This window comes from Halyomorpha halys, unplaced genomic scaffold (assembly GCF_000696795.3).
Source record: "Halyomorpha halys isolate HHAL.00 unplaced genomic scaffold, Hhal_1.1 Scaffold64.1, whole genome shotgun sequence".
Classification (NCBI taxonomy): Eukaryota; Metazoa; Arthropoda; class Insecta; order Hemiptera; family Pentatomidae; genus Halyomorpha; species Halyomorpha halys.
This window is the reverse complement of record NW_027116348.1, coordinates 889,114-907,938: the sequence shown is the minus strand read 5'-3', so window position 1 is coordinate 907,938 and position 18,825 is coordinate 889,114. Positions and strand designations below refer to the sequence as shown.

At 29.7% G+C, this 18,825-nt stretch overlaps 1 protein-coding gene across 1 annotated transcript in view; it reads right to left on the bottom strand.

The window, feature by feature from the left end:
• kdn (knockdown) overlaps positions 1 to 18,825 on the bottom strand; it is a 109,241-nt gene that overhangs the window by 82,727 nt on the left and 7,689 nt on the right. The window contains exon 2 of the mRNA XM_014438679.3: positions 8,863 to 9,006. Within this exon, the coding sequence (XP_014294165.1) occupies positions 8,863 to 9,006 (144 nt within the window). The remainder of the gene's footprint in view (positions 1 to 8,862; positions 9,007 to 18,825) is intronic.

The following is an 18,825-nucleotide window of genomic DNA, read 5'->3' as shown; positions in this document are numbered from 1 at the left end:
TGAAAAGATGATTTTTTTTCTCTAATTCTAATAATAAAAATAAAGTATTCGTTTGTTGTAATTGGATGAAATAACAAGTTAAACAATTATAAACAAATTATCTTACATCTCAAACTTGAATAGACTCAGTACAGACCAATTTGTGCCACTTATGAATTTCAACGTTCTTCTACAGTAAAAAATCGAAATTAATCGTTTTAGTTTCCTAGGTGCTATGGTATCCAAGATTTTCTTGATTATTACGCTACTAAATAGGCACTACATATTAATTTACAAAAAATCTATCTTGTTATTATTATTATTTTTTTTTTAAGAAAGCGTAGTTTATTTTCGGTTTCATAATACCGAATCACATAAAAATCATCCAAAATTATCAAATCAAATTTAAAAAAGCTCTTCATTCTGTAGACGTGTATAGTCGAAATTATAGCAGAATTCCACAAAAATAAAACATACACCTGCACAAAAAATAAAAACAACGAATATCCAAAAACTAGGGTTACATACTCCTATAACAAATATTTGATAGTATAAAAATTATTAATACCCATGTATAACAGGAAACCTGACACAATAGCTGTAGTTTTGAGAAAGACTCTGGATTCTCTTGTATTTGTACTTTTTCATGTCCTTCAACGCCTGTTGAACAGATTCTAATGAGGACTCCATCTTAACAAGAGACTTACTTGCAATCCCCATACAAGACTGCAATGACAAGAAACTCCTCGTAGATTTCCATTACTACAACACCTACTTGATAAACGCTATAAACTTCCCATTCACTACAAAAAATTATTATATACTATGGTAATCAGACCAGTTTGAACATAAGGAATTGAACTTTGGGACTCTACCAAACCATCTAATTCCTCCCGAATCCAATCCAAAATACTCCGTAAAATCCTTGATGCTCCTTATTACGTCACAGATAAACTCATCCACAAAGATCTTAACATCCCTTTCGTTGCAGATTTGGCCCGAAATAGATATACGTCCTTCCATTCCAAACTCCTTAACCATCCTAACCCATTAGTTCTTAATCTCTCATCCTGAACAATCCTCGATAATCCACCGAGGCGTTTGAAAGGAAGATGGTCACGGGACCTTCTAATTTACATTAATGTTTGAAGTACCACCATTGGGTGGTTCCTTCCCAAGATTGTCAAGTGTTTGAAACATTCCTCATATTTACTTACTGTATTTTTTGTACAGTTATAAAATACAATAAATAAAAAATAATTTTTTTTTTACTTTTTGGAGAGTATTATCTACAAATAATAATAATGCTTGGCTTAAATTGATGCTGATACCCCACCAAAAATCTTTAAAGTACTATTTTTGAAATAAGATTTATCACTTCTATTCAGGTCTAGGCTTACATACCCTGAGCCGATAAGCCGTTGGCATAACACTTTTTAGGTTTATAAAGCTTTATATCAGCTATAAATCTAGCGCTGACTCCATATAAGAATTCATCTCATAATCTTTACTAGGATTCCATTTTCGTATAAGCACTTGATTTAAAAGTTCTGAATTTTTCAACAAAAAACACGAACGTCCGATGACGATTCAACCATCAATTGCGGCTCACATGTATATCGCTTCTAATGAACCACGTCAAAGCTAAAATCTACAAGGCCAGGCCTGACACACCCCCACCCACCTACGCCTCGGTCTAATCCTTGCAAGTACACCAGTTATTTCAAGATTCATTGCCATTTTAGGTTCTCTATATCCTTCAGTACTACATGCGACGTCTTTACCAAAAAACTGAATGACCAAGCCTGCAAAGAGGTGTTCAATTGTATCTTGATAAGCAGATAACTGTCACGGATATACGCCTTATGGGCATCCATCTTCAAGATTGGCAGTTCCAGAGATTGAAAGCGAAAAACCATCCTCAAAACTGAAGAGATACGAAAAGAAATTAAGAAGTTTATTATAATTAGAAATTATATTATTAGGGATCCGGGTGGTTTTTATCAAAAATAATAATTAGTCACAGATGTAAAAATAAATTCGTTTACCAAGTTGATTTGATTTTAAGATATAAAAAAAAATTACCGTAGGTACTTCCTATCGGGAGGGACATTTTAAGCACTAGCCATTGATTTTGTCATTTTCAGATAGTTGACAAAAAATTATTATTATACAAAAATTTCCACAAGAATTACAACCCAAGTTTTTGAGCGTTTAATTATGTTTGTTTTCTATATTTTAGCTGATTTTATTACGTCACACATATATTTTTTTTCAGTGATATCACATTTATCTGCATAACATTAATATTTTAAGAGGCATTAGCGGGTAATTTTCAGGTATTCCAATATTTTAAGTTATATACCAGTTCAGTTCGAAGCCACGCCAAAAAAAAAAATTTCTATTAATTATATTGAAATAACGGCAATTAGCACATATGTATTTAAGTTGATTTAATGATATAATTCTAAACAAGAAGACAAAGCTAATTTGGTCAGCTGGTAGCATATCCCTGCCAACAAGCCTACTACCAGCACAGTTATAGACCACTACGGACGGCCAACGCAAATTCTACGAATGTCAAGATCACGCAAAACTAACCTTCAAGACAGTTACTAGTTGTAATAGTAGGCCAACAGGTTTCTTTAGAAGAGAAAATAATTTTACATATACTGTACAATCTAAAATACTAGTTCATATTTTAAAGAGTTTTTATTTTCAGTATAAGTGAGGAGCAAAGTAATATAAGTCTGAAAAAAAATTTATAAAAAGGTTTCATACAAACAGATTTAGCTCCAAAAACTACCTTTCATCATTTGAAAAATGCGAATAAAGACGAAACTGTTTTAGTACAAGAACCCAAGAGAACAAAAAATGCAGTTATTTCACCCCAATTTTTTATTACATTAATGAAAACTATGCATAATTACTAATCAAAATTGATGAGTCCGCCAAGTATAGGTAGGAGGAATAAAAAATGGCAACTGTTTCAAAATGTTAAAAAAAAATAATCTTTCATTCGGAGCTATTTACGTTTAAAATTACCAACACTAGAAAACCTAAGAGAACATCATTTAAAGCAGAATAAATTTGCTAAAATATGAGCCCTAATAGAGCTATATGTGTTAAATACTATTTGGGATATAGCATTTTAAAAAGCAACATTTCTTTAAAAAATGTACTGAAAGATCTGTAGTAAGTGAATTTATTTTGAGAAATGTGTATCTCAAAAACCATTCCACACACAGATGTCTATTAGCACTCAAATTAAAACTAGTTTAATGTACTATAAAGTAGTTCATGACATTTATCTACATAGGAGTAGTAATTTTCATGATATTTGCTAAAATAAATTTGTTTCTTCCCTGCTCTTGTACTATTTGTAAGTCCTGTCTTTTCCATCTAACTTTGTATCTTATTACACTCAGGTTTCTAGAACCAGCTGTTGAGATAGGAATACTTGATTTTTCTATCATTAAACTTTTAACTGAATAATAATTGCTACTTTCATGCTATATTTGTTTATTTTATTTTTTTATTACATGCTATATTTGTTTATTTTATTTTTTTATTAATCACAATCAAAATCAAGCGGTGATTTCACAGAAGCACAAAATGTGCACTAATTCTAAAACATGCATTAATACTAGTATCAATAAAACGTCCTTTTCTATTCTAATTTCTTTCAAGATTTAGGAGAATTTTTAAACAGGCAAACTGAAATTGCATGAAAATTTGGTCTCTATTCATAACCATTGATGATTGTTAATTTTAGTATGAAAATAATAGCTTTACCTATTCTATAAATCTTTATTTATTTTATTTTTGTAATATTAATTTAAATTTACAATGTAATATATTTAGTATATAAAGTGATAAAGACTTTTACAGAATAGGAATGACTTCTGCAGAAATTTATTCAAGATTCCTAAAATGCCTTCGAGACTTACTATGGATATGTAGAACAGCAACATACTGAACTAGTAAGTTTATTTTGAATCATATATTTTGTTATTTCTGTGTTTCACATAATAAGAATGTTAAGATTTTTATGAATCATTTTTAAATAAGGATAGTGGAAAATCAGAAATTATTTCATGAGCTATTCGAGATTTTCAATGAGTGACAAACCTTACTATACAGTGCAAGACAAAGCAAATTATACAAGGGCAGGAACATTATGGAAAATAGATATGATAAATCTATTAGTGAAAATCATAAACTTTTCACATGTATTTATTTTCTTTTTTCAGTTTATAATAAACATTTAAGAATTCAAAAACATCTAATTGCTTTATTTATTGAATTCAAAGAGGAAAAAAATATAATTATTTATTATCAATAAATAATGAATTTGATAAACACCCTTAAAAAAAATTGCTTCTTTGGCATAGTATGAATTTTTATTCCTTATTTTAAATAAAGATGTACTCATAAATATAATAACTAAATATTTGTTTTATTTTTTAGGCCTATGTAAATAAAATCATAGGAATTCCATAATAACAAAGCATAATGCCATAAGTGAGATATTGTTGTTAGAATAAAAATAAAACATTTGAAACATATATTATCAACGTTGGCCAATTTATTTTAATATTTTAACTAATGCTAGATATTAATTAGTAGAATAATTAATATATAAGACAATCATTAAAATTATATTATTTGAACAACACATTTTTAAAACCTGTTTAAGAGTTGTTACATCAGATAATTATAATGCATTAAAATTACTTCATACTAATAAACAAAATAGAACTGATCTAATATAGATTTAGATAGTGAGTCACGACAGTTTAACCATAGTCACACTTGATTGGATAAATTGAAGTCTTCAAACTGTCAACCATGTTGTGCAATATAATTACATAAGACAAAAGAATTAGAAGGCTCCTTTGAAACCAAAATTATATATTAAGTATTATATTAATGAATGTTGACTTTATATTATCCCTTTTGTTTTTTATCAAATAAGAATGCACAATCACAAGATTACATAGTGATATGGTGAATAAGATAATTCTTCAAATGAAAAAGAATTTCTATTAATTTTAAATTTCATTCTTTTTAAAATAAGTTAATATATTCTGAAAAGAATGAAATTTAAAAAGCGAGACAAATAGATGCATGAAAGTATTTTAAATTAAGTAATAAAAGATAATTGTGAAGCACTCTTCAGAAAGTACTCAAGTTTTAAATAATATTTATAAAAAATACAAAGAATAAGCAAAAGAATTTTTAAAGCCATTTTTTAAAAATTATTTATTAGATGAAGTCTTATAATGTTTTTCTTAACACAAATTAAGTAAAACCATAAAGCATAAAATAAGATAAAGGAGCCCTTGAGTCATTAAAAGTATGTCAAGTTTACTCCCCTCCCCTTCAAGAGAAAAAGGAAGTTTGTGACCTCTTAGGGTTCACTCAGCTATTCTTTTGTTTATTTAATTGCAATTCACACCATGATTATAAAGTAATATGTAAATTAAAATGGGAGTACTTTGAATAGTTTCATGGATATCAAATCTGAAAACTAAAGTAATCGAATTAATTTGTCTAAATAATATAAATTCCCATCAGAAGTATAAAAGATCTATTAATTATTTTCATAAATTATGAAATACTGCTAAAATCATGTTACTGCTAATAATATAATCGTTTCTTTATTATGGCATAGTATAAAACTTTTCAATTTTGATATATAGAGCAGTAATTTCAATGAACCTATTGAACAATTCATTAAATAAGAATATGTTTTGTTTTTTTTATCCTCTAAATAAGCTGTAAGTGGTGAAAAAATATTCTAGTTAACTGATCAATCTAGATGAAGAGATAGCTAGGTTAATTGTAAGCATCTATAGCATTATTAGAGAAATAATAGTTGTTATTAATATTACAAAATTAAAGTCAAATTAGCAGTCCGATTTCAGAGTATATCAGTTGTAAATTCAAGAGCTGATCAGTCCTCGGCTAAAATCCACTGAATAGCACCAGTTGGATCAGGCTTACAGATGTATTGTTTACGTTTTAGCTTCCAGAACATAGATCTTAAGCTGTGATCTGGTGAATTTGTACACTTTTAAAAGTGGTTGTAAGCTAATTGATCAAAAAAACTGAAAGAAAAAAATATACCAACAGGAGGAAAAAACAGAAACCAAAAAGTAAATTACCTTTTTTTTCATCTAATCATTTATTTTTGGGCCAATAAGTGTTAAACTTTTCTTTTAAATTTATACAAATAGTAATTCATTAACATGCAGAATTAAAATTTAAGTAGTTGCATAATATTTGATTACACTTATAATGGAAGAACTAATAATTGAGATTCTTAATAATAATTAACACCATTGAAATAAGGTGTAATAATAATAGAGGGATAACACATTAATCAAGCAATAAACCCATTGTTGTCTTTCTGCTCCCAAATTCATGTGGGAGTATGGTGAGACCTTGATTTACTTGCAGGTAAATGGGGGGGAAATGAAATCATTTCTACATCCATATTGGTGGGCTATCATATTGAGTTGTGAGACCCTGTTGTATTCTACGTCAGGGTTTTCTGCATCTAACATCCTTAGTCTGTTGAAACATAGTTTTGGGTGTCTCTTTTCTGACATTAATGACATTTTGGACCAGTAGTTGATGATCTTTGTAACTACTTTTGAACTTAATGGACTTCTACCTGTCTCGAGTCGAACTATATAGTTTGGGGTATTCTTGCACCATCCATATAGGTATTTAATAAATTTCCTTTGAGAAATTTCGATAGGATCCAGATATCTAAGGCTCCAAACTTCAGATCCATATAGCAGAACTGAGGAGACCATTAAGTCATATAATGCCATCTTTGTTTCCCAAGAGTCACTCTTTCCTCTTCTCCGGGTTTCCAAAACTTTAGCAGAAGCAATGGATGATTTTTGTATAAAATGTACAGAAGCCTTTTTTGATTTACCTGTGGATGCAAAAGGTACTCCTAAATATGTATATATTTTTGTATACTCCAACTTTGTGTTGTACCAATAAAGAGGTTTGAGATGTTTTAACTTGGGTGATTTATGGAATACAAGAACTTTTGACTTTTCCACGTATAAGGTTAGAGAATTATTTGCACAGTATTGCTGCAGGATCTTTAAATTTCTTTGCGCACTATGCCAGTTATTACTTAGAAGGATTATGTCGTCTGCTAGCAATAACATTAATACCTCGTGATTATGGTCAATGCTAACTCCTGTGGCTCCGTTATCCTGGAAAAATTAATAATATCAGACAAGAAAAGGATGAAGAGTGCTGGACTGAGGCTTTCCTCTTGTAGCAATCCAAGAGTTACGTCTATTTCTTCGCTTAGTTGACCATTTATTGAAATTTGGGTTGTAGCATTGTCATACAATCTTTTCATGATTCTAATTATTTTACCACTAACGAACGCCAAGTACAGAAAGCTTTTTCCACAGCAGGTTGTGGTTAATGTAATAAAAGGCCTTCTTCAGGTCAATAATATCCTCACAATGGATAGGATCATTTCCCACACTTTATACTAACCATGAAAGTATCTTATACTTCAAAAAATATTAAAACTAAAAAGAAATAATGCAGAAATAGATTTGACAATAGTACAGTGTAATATTATTATTTTATCAACACCAGTTATAACAAAAAACAACTGCAACAAACTTCTACAGTTGTTTATTAAATAAGAAAAAAGACAAACATCCTATTTCTTCAAAAAATCAAAGTATTTAGTTGCATATATAGGTTTAAAATTGATGAACTATGGACCTGACTTTGTAAATTTTTACATTTGTGGACACAGAAAAAAAAGGGGAGAAGAGATAAATAAAGATTATCTGTCCAGATAATCATTCAATATTATTTTCTTACAAGATTACATGTCTACAAGAAATAAGGGCCAGGTCATAGCAAGTCTAACAGTTTCGACTGATTTTCATTACCAAACATAACTATAATACATTAAACATTAAATTAACACAGGAGGTTGGCTTCATTATTATACATAATGCATGTATAATAATAGAGGAACAAATAAATGAGTTTTATTGTCATCAGTGATATTTACCCTAAATCCTGCGTGTTATAAATACCCGAGTAAGAGGAGGTTTGGAAAAGGTAAGTTGGCTACAATCTCCTGACCGCAGTGAGAGGCCTATTCTTTGATCTCAAAATTTATCAGTAGTGAAATGTCCAAATAGTTTTACGTATAATGTAAAAATATTTAAAAGTGTACACTATCTGAGACCTTTGTAAACATCTGTTATTCCCTTAGAATCAAGTTCCAAGATAAATTTTTATACAAATAGAGAATTATTTATAAAAGCTAACAACTACAATGTTCCTCACTCATTAAGCGCATTTTTTTTTTTCGTTACACAATGAAATGATAAAAGTAGAGAAAATGTTCAATGGCAACCTAATTAATGGAAATGAAATAAAAAATTATCAAAGCATCTATTTTCCAATTTCTGTCTACATTTCATCAGATTTGGAGTTAGAAGAATGATTTATAACTGAATGAGAATCTAGAGTTAATTAAGTATTTGCATAATACATAATCTAAAAGTATATAAAATGCAAAGAAATATTTGTGTCTTAAAAATAATAGTGATATTGATATACAAATAAATAGTATGTTCTATTAAAGTATAAGTAAAAACAAAAGCTCTGTATCAATGAATACTCAAACATTAAAGAGGTATAAATATTTGGCTATATGATAATGAATTTTCACTACCGGTTTAACAAAAAATATATTCACATAAAGAATTTTATAATTAATAGAAAAAAAATTATATTTACTTTTATGCTAAATGAAAAACTGATTAATATTTTCTAAGTCATAATTTTTTTTAAAGAAAAGTATTGACTCACCTCAAAATCAGCGGGTGGGACTTGAGATATTTGTTCAAGTTCTTTAAGTGGCTGAGAATGTTCAGTTTTGATATTGTGTTTACATTCTTGTATTTTAAGCAGTGACAATTTCGGTGCTTTTCTTAAAGTTGAGTATTCTGCAATCTGTAAAACATTTTGAATACCATTAACCATATTTCATTTCTGGAACCAATAAAAATAACTAAATACTAATAAAATTATATAAAATACTTAAGTGGAGAAGATGGGAGGAGGGGGGAGGAGGAGGAGGGAAGTGCGGTCAGCAAATAAACAAATAATTATTTATTCGTGTCAACATTTCGACCTGAATTTCAGGTCTTTATCAGGACTAAAAAACAAACAGAGATAACAATCAATCAGAGAAACATAAAAATTAAAAGAAATAGTAAACTAACAAATTTGGAAATATATATAACAATGAATTGAAACTAAAATAGTTATTAATGTTATTAATAGTTAAATAACTATGTTAGTTTCAATTCATTGTTATATATATTTCCAAATTTGTTAGTTTACTATTTCTTTTAATTTTTATGTTTCTCTGATTGATTGTTATCTTGTTGTTTTTTAGTCCTGATAAAGACCTGAAATTCAGGTCGAAACATCAGCATGAATAAATAATTTTTTGTTTATTTTTGGACCTCAACCCCCCCCCCTTCTTCTTTGGTAATCCATCAACACCTCCTCCTGTATGAAATACTCATTACTTCCTTCGGGGGAAGTAATGGGAAAGCAATATCAACTTATGGTTCTATAAGAATCATTGATTTACAATATAATTTATTATTTATTTATTGTAATCATCACCATGATCATCAAAGGCAATAAAGCCCAGTACAGGTTTTCACCACATCAAGACATTACCTCTATTTCTCCCTGTCAGTACAAGAGTCTTTCAAGGTTTTGTTACTAGAAATTTATATGTATCGGCTTTAAACTTGTTTGTTCATCTCAGTCATGCCCATCCAATCTTTTATGAAATAGGAAAAGGAACAGACAATTTAAAAATTGGATAAACGTCTAGTAAAGATTATTATTACCTCTCTACTAATTATGGAACATTATAAGATTATGGAAGGAAATCAGATATCCAACATACAGAAAGAAACCAAAATCATTTCAATACCCGAAAAAGACCTAAATAATGAATGCCCTTTCATTCTAATTTCTGAAATAAATATAAAATTTCCAAAGCTCTAGGAGTACAATCTGGAACAAGAAGGATTCAGAACCTCATTTTCAACCATGTATCATTTACACCAGAAGAGTAACCCAATCCAACAATTCAATACAATGGGAGCTAAGCATTGGCAGTCTGAAATATATATTATATATATTTTTTTAATTCAAGATCTTTTGTATGACAGGGTAGTTTAGACTCAGAATATTTTATATAGGTAACAAAAGTACTACCTCAATTTTAAAAGGAAAAGCACTAGGTGGAGGCACAAGAGCAACCTCGAAGTTATTTTCATTAGAAGGTTTTCTAAACTGAGATATTTTGCACTCAAATATTTTTTATATTTGGTTCAACTTATGTGTTTGAACAGTTTCTCTTCAACATGAGCCTCATTAAAAATAAATATTCATTGGTTACGAATTCTCACTTGAAGGATTTATTAATCATATCTTCAAACATAATTGAACAGGACTCATTGAAAATCTAATTCAGAAAACTCATTAAAATTGTGCATTATTGTATAAATTAATATCTATTTAAATTTCTCATTTACATAATTTTTTAATATCATTACAATTGTGATTTCCTTTAAAGGAAAAGAAAAAAATATATGGTTGATTTTGTTAAGAGGCTTAGGCATGTGAGGGTATAATTGTGACCTGCCTAGATATGGGAAACCCTTGGTCGTAACAGGTCTCGATAGAAGGAACCCTTGGGGTTTTGGTGCACATTGTATAAACGTTGGGCACCCCTGATTCATTCTAGAACAGCTAATAGAAACATTAAATGAATACCAACTGAACCCCTATGACTGTTAAATTAACTTCACTAAAGCCTTTGATCTCTTGAAACGTGAAGAGTCTTCACTAGCCACAAAGAAATCCTTGCAGAAAACTAAGGTAGATTAACATTGGATAAAACAGGGCAAATTACATAAGTATAAAAAGGAATGAGACAAGAGGAAAACCACAGTGTAAGATATGAAAGTATTCAAAAACCTAAATTGGTGGAATAAGGGAATCAATATACATGGAGATAGATCCCATAACCTAAAATCTACAGACAATATTACATTAATTTCTAGCTTAGGACAATAAATTTAAGTAGATGATTGAAGAATTTCTTGCCCAGAAAGAAAGAAATATTGGAAATAAATATCTCTGCTCACCAAAGAAAGCCAAGAAGATAACAGGGAAACAAGATAGAGTGAATTGAAAGTGCAATATATCTTGGTCAACTAACAAAAGTGCCGAGAAGAAATTGATAGGTGTATATGTTGGGATAATTAAACTATATCATATGGGCATTATTTGTATCTTGTGTGGTTATAAGTTTGTAAATTTGAACTAAAAGTGTTGGGAAAAAAATATTTTGTGTATGCTTCTATAAAAGTTTTAGACCCAAACAAGTGTGAAAGGTTAAATAATTTCAAGGAATAATAGTTGATCAAGAGCAGTTTTCCCAGACTTAACAGAAGCAACACTGATATGTGGAAGTTCCGCATAATATCACTCCTAGAGTATAAATTAGAGGATATTTTGGAAGAAAATCCCCAAAACAGTCCAAAAGAGCTAAACACATGTCAGTGGAAGGAATAAGAAAAAAAAAAGACTTATGAGTTGCTTATGGTGTATAAACAAATGTCCATATTTGTGAGCTTAGCAAAGAAATATGAGAAAATCCGAAATGTTTCCTGAATGAGCAGTTACAAGAAATTTTTGAATTACAGAAAATAGACCTACTTCCTGATTTTTTAACTAAGGCTTTATCTAGTCAACAAATTATATTTAAACAATATAAGTGTTGCTTAATTACGATGTTTTTGAGTAATAATATTAATATTTGATACGTTATATTGTTTAAATTATGGAAGTGTGAGTTGTCATTATTAAAATTGTAACACAGGGGTTGTATTACCAATATGTTACTTAAGTTTCTACTTTAGAATAAAAATGGTAAGAAAAATACACTCTTTCTAAACAAAAATTGCTATTTCCATAAATCTTAAGAGTTCTTGAGTTTAGGAGCCTATTTTATTTTGTTTTTAGTAATAGAACCAATTATATGAGACTTATATGCAGTAATATAATTAATTATATGAGACTTATATGCTGTAATAGAATTAATTTAATTTGATAACATTGGTACAAATATAGATTTTATTTATTTATATGCATATTGCCCACTATCCATAATTCACTAGTCATCCCTAGTCATATAAATTTGGTTTATCAAAAATTTTCTATAGCACAATAGATAAACGCTTCTAAGGTTGTACCAACTGTCCCAGTAAAGCAACAAGTTAGAGATCAAATCTATACAAATTGTTTGGCAACTCATTCAATCATCATCGTTAATATTCCACAAGGACTGTATCTTATATTCTCTTGATGTGATTTAATTCCTGATGTATTCACATGTATATTAGCTTCACTACTAATATCTAAAATGTAACTGTGCTATTTGCTAAGGATACAAAGCTATATTACAAAGTATCGTCAGATATCAAAAATCTGAAAATATTTTTGGGGAAACTATTGATATCTATAAATTCTTTAATTTATTTTTTTCTAATATTAAACAATCTTTCAAGATGCTATGCATACTAAGAAAATGTTGTAGAATTACTACTAAGACAGATTTAATTTCTCTGATTTTCCTTGGTTTGATTAATATTTCAAAATATAAAAATGACTCAAATGTTAATTATAACTAAATTCATCAAAAATAAAAAGTCTATACCACTACAACCCACCTATGGTGAGTCAGGTGCGATACTTGATAAGGAAATACTGATTTCCAACAATTGGTTAAGACAGATGATAACTCGAAAAGCAGTTTCCTCAAGCAAGGTAATGAAGGAAATAGAAATCTAACTTTATTTACAAAACGATACAACCCCTAGTGTGGATTATGAGTTGTTATTTTGCACAACCCGCCCAAACACAATAGCAAAAATAGGATTTGGGTGGAGTTACTCATATTTTGTACTAAAGTAATAATAATAAAGGTTTAGCTAACCTAAAAGTTCATTGCTGACATCACCAATCTGTATTAAAATAGAATGACATTTTTTATTTAAATATCTGACGAGTACTTTATGAATTCTTAATAGACTAAATATGAATACATTGTTCTTCTATCCTTTCTAGTGGAAAAGAACAAAAAATTATGGCACTCAATAATATTGTATTTTCTCTAAACTTGTAATTTTGAATATGAGGAGTTGATATGAAGAATGATTTTAGTCTAATTTTTGTGAAAACTGAGATCACACGTTATCAGGTTAAATTATTCTAGTCAATAAAAAATGCAGGGGAAGAATCTTTCTAGTCCCCTTGAGCCTAAGGAAGAAATATTTTTGTCCCCTATGCAATAAAATACGTCATCCGAATGAAACTTGCATTGGCCCTCATCAGGACTATCTAATACCAAAAACTATAGCAGTCAAATTATGAAAAAAACAATACTGATATTACAATAAGGCATGGTGTACTGAAAATGAGGGACTAAGCTAAACTAATAGACTAAGTAACTTGTAGAGTGGGGGTGAACTACCCCTCAACAAAAATTTAAACATATCTCTTCATCTCCTGGCATCATATATCTTTCATCTACTTTACTGGATGTTGTGTTTTTTCTTCACTGGCCAATAATGGGTTCAGTTGGCTTACTCCTCACGATCAATATTCAAGCTACCATCTACCTATAGTCATCAGCATCCCCTGAATAATAAAACATCCTAGATTGATAAGAGAAAAAAACAACTACATGACATCTCAAAATTATATAATGATAACCAACTTTATTTCACCAGCTTACAGTAATTATAAGACAAACAATTCAATTACTATATCAATTTTGGCAGCAGCAGGCCATTCGATTCCAAAAACTTCCAGCAGCATTAATTTAAACAGAACTGTAAACCTTGCATATCTTTGGTATAACGGTTAACCTTGTCAAACCTTGGTATAAAAATTGGAGTACATTTTTAATCGAGAAAAGACGAAGGGCACTAAAAGAATTTCTAAGTCATTTAATACGAAGAGGCATTCAAATCACATAGAATTATTATAAGCAAAAAGAAAGAATCAAGTAAGCAATTTTATAAATTTTTAATTTTGAAAGATAATTCAATCAATGAAGTGAACACAAGTTTTCAGAGAATATATTTACAAATGAATTAATCTCTTCTTATACATAAATAAAGATAGCAGAAACCCAGTGTTTCAAAATGTTTTTTGTGAAATTGAAGTTTTAAATTTATGACTACATTTATCCGTAAATGCCACATAGTTGGTAACTGCTATCTGTATTGGCTATAATTGTTTTGTTTTTTTACTGGAAAAACAGTTTTAAATAAGCATCATTAAGAAATAACAATTCTTACATTATGAAATAATGTAAAACAAACAAATGATTGTTGTAAAACACTTACAAAAAGGATTGTTTAAGATTGCAAAAGTGTCTCGATTATCTGTTTCTGAATAATTTTCTAGCCTATATAGTTACTTAAATAATATTTTATTATTATAAGTACTAGAAACAATTATAATGAAATAAATGATAAAACAATACCAGGATATATTACCCTCTTGCAAAGAGTCACAAGAAAAATTTTGTTTTTGATTTTTTTGCATCAAAATCTTGCATTCATTTATATCTTTTCGAGAAAAAAATATCAAATTTTCAATTTCAACATTAACTCCAATAAGACTTTATTTTTAGTTCAACTACTGTAACTAAAAATATTTCTGATCCATAATTAAATGATAAAAACCTTTTAAACAAAAAAGGTAAGAAGTATTGACCAAGAAACTTTCAGTGATACTTCATTAGTGAGTTAATAGCATTTCAGCAATAAACAAGCCTTAACAAACATATTTCTCATGCTTCTAATGTAAAATTCTACTTGTTTGTGTTATGAGTAATAAGCAGGGCAAAAAAGTCAATAATCTGGCAATAAACAAACCTAAACAGACAAATTTCAAACACTTCAAAAGTAACATTCCACTTTTTTGTGAGGAATATACAAATCAATAACCTATTTATTTATTCTATAAATATTTTTTCCATGTTAATAAATACCATATTAATAATATTAATGCAAAATACTACATCAAAGACACAATATTTAACATGTTAATAATTACTGAATTAATAAATATTGTGGTATCGGCATCGAACATTTGGGTTTCCTAAACCTTTAATCATTAGTAAAGATTTTCACTGTATTCTTTAATTACTTTAAAATAGTGATAATTCAGTGATTATCCAGGTTTCATGTAATATAAAGATAATCTAAAAAAAATATAAGTCAACTTGGATCTCAGAAGTTTCAGTATTTTCTAACCATTTTCACTAAAACGTCTTTAAAGTTTCATTGATTCTATACAATACAGTATTAATATATTTAAGAACTGAAGTACACACTCATATGAAGAAATACTAATTTGATTCCACCAAAGTAATACAAACTAAAACTACGATTTAAAAATAACTTCTGTCAACAATTTGTAAATATATATTTAAATAAACTTGTTTTCTTATGGAGTTTGATTAATCATGTATTCAGAATGATATGTGATAGATTATTATACATTTCCTTGTTCATATAGACAGAAATGAATTTACATCAATTAACTGGAATATTTATAACTTTCAGAAGCACTGAAGCTCCATAATTAAATAACCTGTCCTAATTCTTTCACAATTGACCAATTTGAAATAATTTTTTTTTACAAACAAATGTTCAATTGTTAATAAGTATAGAACACATAAAATTAATAGTCCCCCCCCCCCCACAATATAAAAATATGGCTAAAATTGTTTGCAGCTTTGTTTTTTGCATTTTTATTTTCATATTATTTAATAGTATTCCATCTATTGAATCATTTCTTGCTATTTGCAACAGTAACATGATGTATATAATTACTTAAAATACTCAGTGTTCTACAGAAGTAACCTCTTTTGTGTAAAATTATTCCTTTAGTTCAATACACTGTAATCATTAATTTGAGACTAATCTTAATGATAAAACATTAAATGATATTACGAGTAATACGAAATTCCGGATTGTTTTATATAATAAACCTCAGCAAATCTCAACACAACGAAGGGAGATAGCAAATGACTTAAATAACTTAATCTGTTTCAATACAAAAAACAACTGCATAACCATTGTTTTTATTGGTTGCCTTATACTTAAGCAAAGAGCAAAACAAACATTAAACAATTATCTTAAATCAAAACGAATTCGCATTTGTAATTTTTACTGTTCTATCACAGAATAACTTTACTCCCTAAAAGATAAATGTGTAATAGAATAGCCAACCACTTTGGCAAACGAAAAAAGTATTGAAAAGAGTAATATCATATGAAATTCATATTTCTAAACAGATGATTTTATACAATATTATTAATAAAATGGCGCAGAAATTACTAATTTATTTGGCTGTTTTTTTTAAGCCTCCATGATTTCAAAACTGTTGTTAAACATAATAAAAAAATATATAGGATAAGAATTTACTTTGAAAACTAGAATACTCATCTTTCGTAAAAATTTGAAAAAAATATATGGTCTTAAAACAACATGATCGTTAAGAGGCAATTTATTTAAAATAAATATGGCGGTTCACAATACATTTCTTATTAGAATCGATTATTAACTTATAGTCTTGTTCACTCTGATTAATAAATCTGCATCAGTATATCTTTCTACGTTGTAAATTATGGAGCAAATAATCAAGAAAAAATGCAGAGATAAAATATAATTAATTTTTTATTGATATTGTTTTGTTTTTTTTGGTAGCAATGTTTGATATTATAATTGAAATGAAGGTGACTCAGGTTTTAAAATGATGAGTAAAAAGCAATGAGAGAACAAAATATGGGCGCAATTTATGCCCAGCTTCTATGGGGACAGTGATAATGATAGTTGTTGTAGCCACTAACATCATAACATGTAAACTACTGGTCTGTTCCAACAGCCCCTTCTGACTGTCCGAAACTGTACGGAGCATGCGCAGTTGTTAAAACAGTACGTATATGCTGTCGTACCACTACTGTCGTACTATCAGGATTTACTTTATAGCTGGTATAATAGAAAAGAGATATTGATATAGATTTAATAATATAGATATTAGGCTCTGATGTATTCTCTGATCATCCCGATATTCCCTATCGTTATCAATACCGACCATCCCTATAGGTATTTATTAAATTATAATAATTATCCAATTTAAACACCTATATTTTAAACAATAAATGATTAATTTAATATACTGGTATTGGTACTCGTACTGGTATTTGGTGGGGGAAACAAGTCCGGCAAGTGGGCCTAGTGGTCCTTTTTGCCAACCGTGACGGCTACCTTAGTTGCAGCCGGGTACTAACCAAGGGGGAGTGTCAGATTCATTCTTCAGGATCGCCGAAAAATAAATGTTAACTGCCTCATGTGGAAATCGAACCCACAACGTTCTGAACCGAGCGCACTGGGACCTGCGTCCCAACCCACACGGCCGTCACATCCCTTACTATAATATAAGAACAGATTTTTAATGTAACAGTGAGGGGAGGAGAGGGAGAGTAGGTGATTTCCCCTCAAAGTAGTGTTGTTACGTTAACAGCTTAAAAGAGAACACCTTAAAATTTACTGATCGTTGAAAAATCCTCCATTATGGGATACGTCACTATGGCGGAGAAAGCACGATTAGTGAACAAGAAGAAAAGGGAAAATCCATCTCCATACTACTTCTGGAAACAAAGATGGTGGTAAGGACTTAGGTATGAAAAGACTCAGCAGCACAAAATAAAGGAAAGCTAAGAGAACGAAGGTTTCCTTTGAGCCATCAGAGAGACAATTCGCTGGAGCCGGAGTTTCTTCCTCAGCCACGTCCTATCGGAGAGCAGTATCAGGGTAGGCATATTGCCAGCAACCTATCCGGATGGCGCGTTTGTAGACAAGGAATTTGACTCAATCTAGACAGCCATCACAAATATGATTCTCTAAAGCGACCAAGGTGTATGCCCACAACTCTATGGGACAACATGGAGAAATGGTGGCTGCAGCTGTCATTTGCCACTGAAACGACGGCACAGTGGATAATTGATAATGTTAACAATACTAAACCATGGAAAGAAATAAGCATCAGGCATTTAATAGGGAATGAATTTCCTCGTAAAATGGCTGTTATAATTGAATTTCCCCTATATAAGGATTAAATATGAGAAAGGAATCTTCGATATAATCAAAAATCAAAACCCCAGGTTAAAGGCAGAGACCTGGAGGATGTTCAGAAAGGGATGATAATCTCAAGCATTCTCAGCTGGCGGTAGGATTAGTTGAGGAACTCCTTAAGGGTGTCATTTTCTATGGCGTATTCGAAGCAGTGTTCAAAGTAGTAGGAGGATACCTAAGTGATGACGGAACCGAGTTCTCAGCCATCCCAAAGAAGCATTGGTAAAGTGCCATGCCTGGTACTCAGGGGTTAAGTCGAAACCCAAATTTGTTAAACCTCTACCTGAAAGAAGAATTTTTGAAAGTGGGAGAAGTCTCCTACTAAGATTGGAGAAGAAGCCAAAGGGAAAAATCTCTATGGAAGAAGGAAGATGAAAGAAAACCGAGAAAAAATGGATACTATTAAAGTTATGCGATATCAAAACAGTAGAGTAAGTCCAAAAGGTTTTCGCTGGTAAGAGTTGAATAATTTTGATTGGTTAGTTAAGGTTTTTTTTTTTTTTTTTTTTTTTTTTTTTTTTTT